Source organism: Limulus polyphemus, unplaced genomic scaffold (assembly GCF_000517525.1).
Source record: "Limulus polyphemus unplaced genomic scaffold, Limulus_polyphemus-2.1.2 Scaffold848, whole genome shotgun sequence".
In the NCBI taxonomy this organism is placed as follows: Eukaryota; Metazoa; Arthropoda; class Merostomata; order Xiphosura; family Limulidae; genus Limulus; species Limulus polyphemus.
In genome coordinates this window covers 343,436-345,997 of record NW_013666458.1, presented here as the reverse complement: position 1 = coordinate 345,997, position 2,562 = coordinate 343,436, and the positions used below count along the sequence as shown (strand labels likewise).

Below are 2,562 nucleotides of genomic sequence, written 5' to 3'. Positions count from 1 at the left end.
GAGTAAAAGAGTCTTTACACATAAATTAAACTTATTTAAAAAGGAAAAGGTTAAAATATAATCAAATCACTTCGATAAATATTAAAAACAATATAAATTTTGTTTGTTTGTTTGAACTTAAGCACAAAGCTACACAAAGAGCTATCTGTGCTCTGCCCACCACGGGTATCGAAACCCGGTTTCTAACGTTGTAAGTCATAAGACAAACTGCTGTGCCACTGGGGGCAAAAGAAAAGAAATTAATAAAATAAAAAACTGAACAAATGCATCAACATTAAACTACATAAAAAAATATTTGTGTGAGCCCTAATTATAACGGTTTTCTTACACAAACATGGATCTATTCTCAGAGTCAACTGAATAACTTTTCAGAATAAGTAATAAATGATCTATGTCCGACTTTATAGGTTTTTGTATAGTTGAAACTTTATTTCAAAATCGAGACTTTGGTTTAATGAGGAAACGGGTTGGTGTTTCACACGTATAACTTTTAATCCAATTAAAATTATTATTCACATAGAATCTTAGCAATATTTTCTTAAGAGAATTTCTCAGAGTGACAGAAAAAATAGACAAACTGTTTGAACATAAGTTTTAAATTGAGACTTATACCATCTGTAATATAAAATATGAATGATATAATTCGGACAACAAAGTTCAATTAATAAACATGATAGAGACTACTCTATATTAATTATCTCAATTTAAGATATAATCGTTATCATCGTCATTTATTTATGTTAATGCTTAGATAAAATTAATCAAGAATGATAAGCAATGGAAGTTGTTTTCTACTTTTTACAAGAAATAAAAAGTCAAAACAGAGACTAGTGAAACAAAATTTTTTAAATTGACACCTATATGGTCTGTAATATGAATATAGATGATATCATAATTTGAACAAAAAATCTGAATTGATACTACTCTGTACTAATGACCTCTGTTTAAAATATAATCGTTATAATTTTAATCAATTTTAGTACATTCAATTGCCAGTAAAGTTTCTTCGTTGACGTCTTTTAGGTTTTTGTTTTTAAGATTGCTCGGAGTGTCACATCTTCCCAACATTTTATCTTTCATTTGCATGATCCACTTCCACTTCGCACAGCATTGCAGTTTGTTTTCTATTTTAAAACCAAGATATAAATTATTTACAAAGCACATGTAAAACAAATGGATTTCCATACAGTTACTAGGTTTAGATTGTAAAAAAATACAATTTGATTGAATGAACAGATTACGAACTCTCAAGTTACGTTTTGATATCAAAGAACAGAGCCTACTGAAAATATAATTTTAGTTCAATGTAGAAAAACATTTGTTTTAGCGCAATGCTACACAATGGACTAACTGCGCTCTGTCAACTGTGGGGAATTTAACCTCGGTCTTTAGCGCTGTAAGTCCGCAAACTTACTTCTGACGTACTGAGACACATTTTCTAAATTAAATCAACTAAGATGGCATCAAATAAAAAAATTAATCACAGAACATCCTACACCTCTAATATTTAGTTATTTCACATGTAGAATGAGTGAAATTGAAAAAAAAAGTTTTGTCTGCAATATTAGAATTTAATATGTATAACAAATTAAAGTTTTAAAATTATTTTTAAAGATTGGATCACTTTTTCCAGCAGTTATAAAAACAGCTTATATGATGCAGAATCAATAAACATGAATCTTTTCGTATTATTGGAACTCACGTAGATAGAATGATTTGGACTTCGTTTAATATTTATAGTTCAAGGCATTTGGCAAATAAGAGATACAAACGTCTAAGACTCTTAGTAAAATGAAGATAATGTAATCATCAAATCGAATAAAAGAAATATTGTATAAATCAAATTATTTCAATAAAAGCTGAGAATATCTCATTGATACATCTAAACATGTCAAACAAAATAAGGATTCTACTCAAATTACAGAAACTAAATAAAGATTTCTGTTGAAATAAAAAAGTGCAATTTATTAACTCAAACAGAATATTTAAATATAAGGGATCAGAGAGTCATTATGGGAAATTTCTAACGAACTTCCTAAGATGGCCACTCAAACCCATTATTTCAGATATTCGCATTTATAATCATGCTTTAAAGGGTGTTTTAGTTATTTTGGAAACATTTACTGATATTTAATATGTTTTGAAAAAATATGAGAATTTTTAAACTTATGCTTTTAAAACTGGTGAATTTTTCTACCTTGGAATTCCATTTTTTGTTCATAAATATTTTATATACATCCTTCAAAAGCTATGTGCTTGATACTAGCTCCATTTTTGGCTACTCTTTTGTTGTTGTGAAAAACAGCAGGTAAATGAATGACTGATGGTTTTGAAACTGTTTTATTTTCAAAGATATGTAAATACTACTTTTACAATCTTTAAGCAAGATGTTGAACAAGTCTTTCTCACTTTCACAAAGTGTTTTTAGACGAAGATCACCAACTTGCGTTTCTAGATACTTTAGTTCATGACTTCACTGGCAAATTCAAGTGTGAAGTGTATCATACAAAGACATTCACATGTCATTCTTTTATTTTTGCACGCATTATACTATTTAAATTT

General features: G+C 28.3%; 1 protein-coding gene across 1 annotated transcript in view; it reads right to left on the bottom strand.

The window, feature by feature from the left end:
* Positions 1-481: 481 nt before the first annotated feature.
* The window catches only part of LOC111086104 (osteomodulin-like), an 11,063-nt gene continuing 8,982 nt past the window's right edge, over positions 482-2,562 (bottom strand). Inside the window, exon 4 of the mRNA XM_022387653.1 lies at positions 482-1,124. Within this exon, the coding sequence (XP_022243361.1) occupies positions 967-1,124 (158 nt within the window). The 3' untranslated portion in view covers positions 482-966. The remainder of the gene's footprint in view (positions 1,125-2,562) is intronic.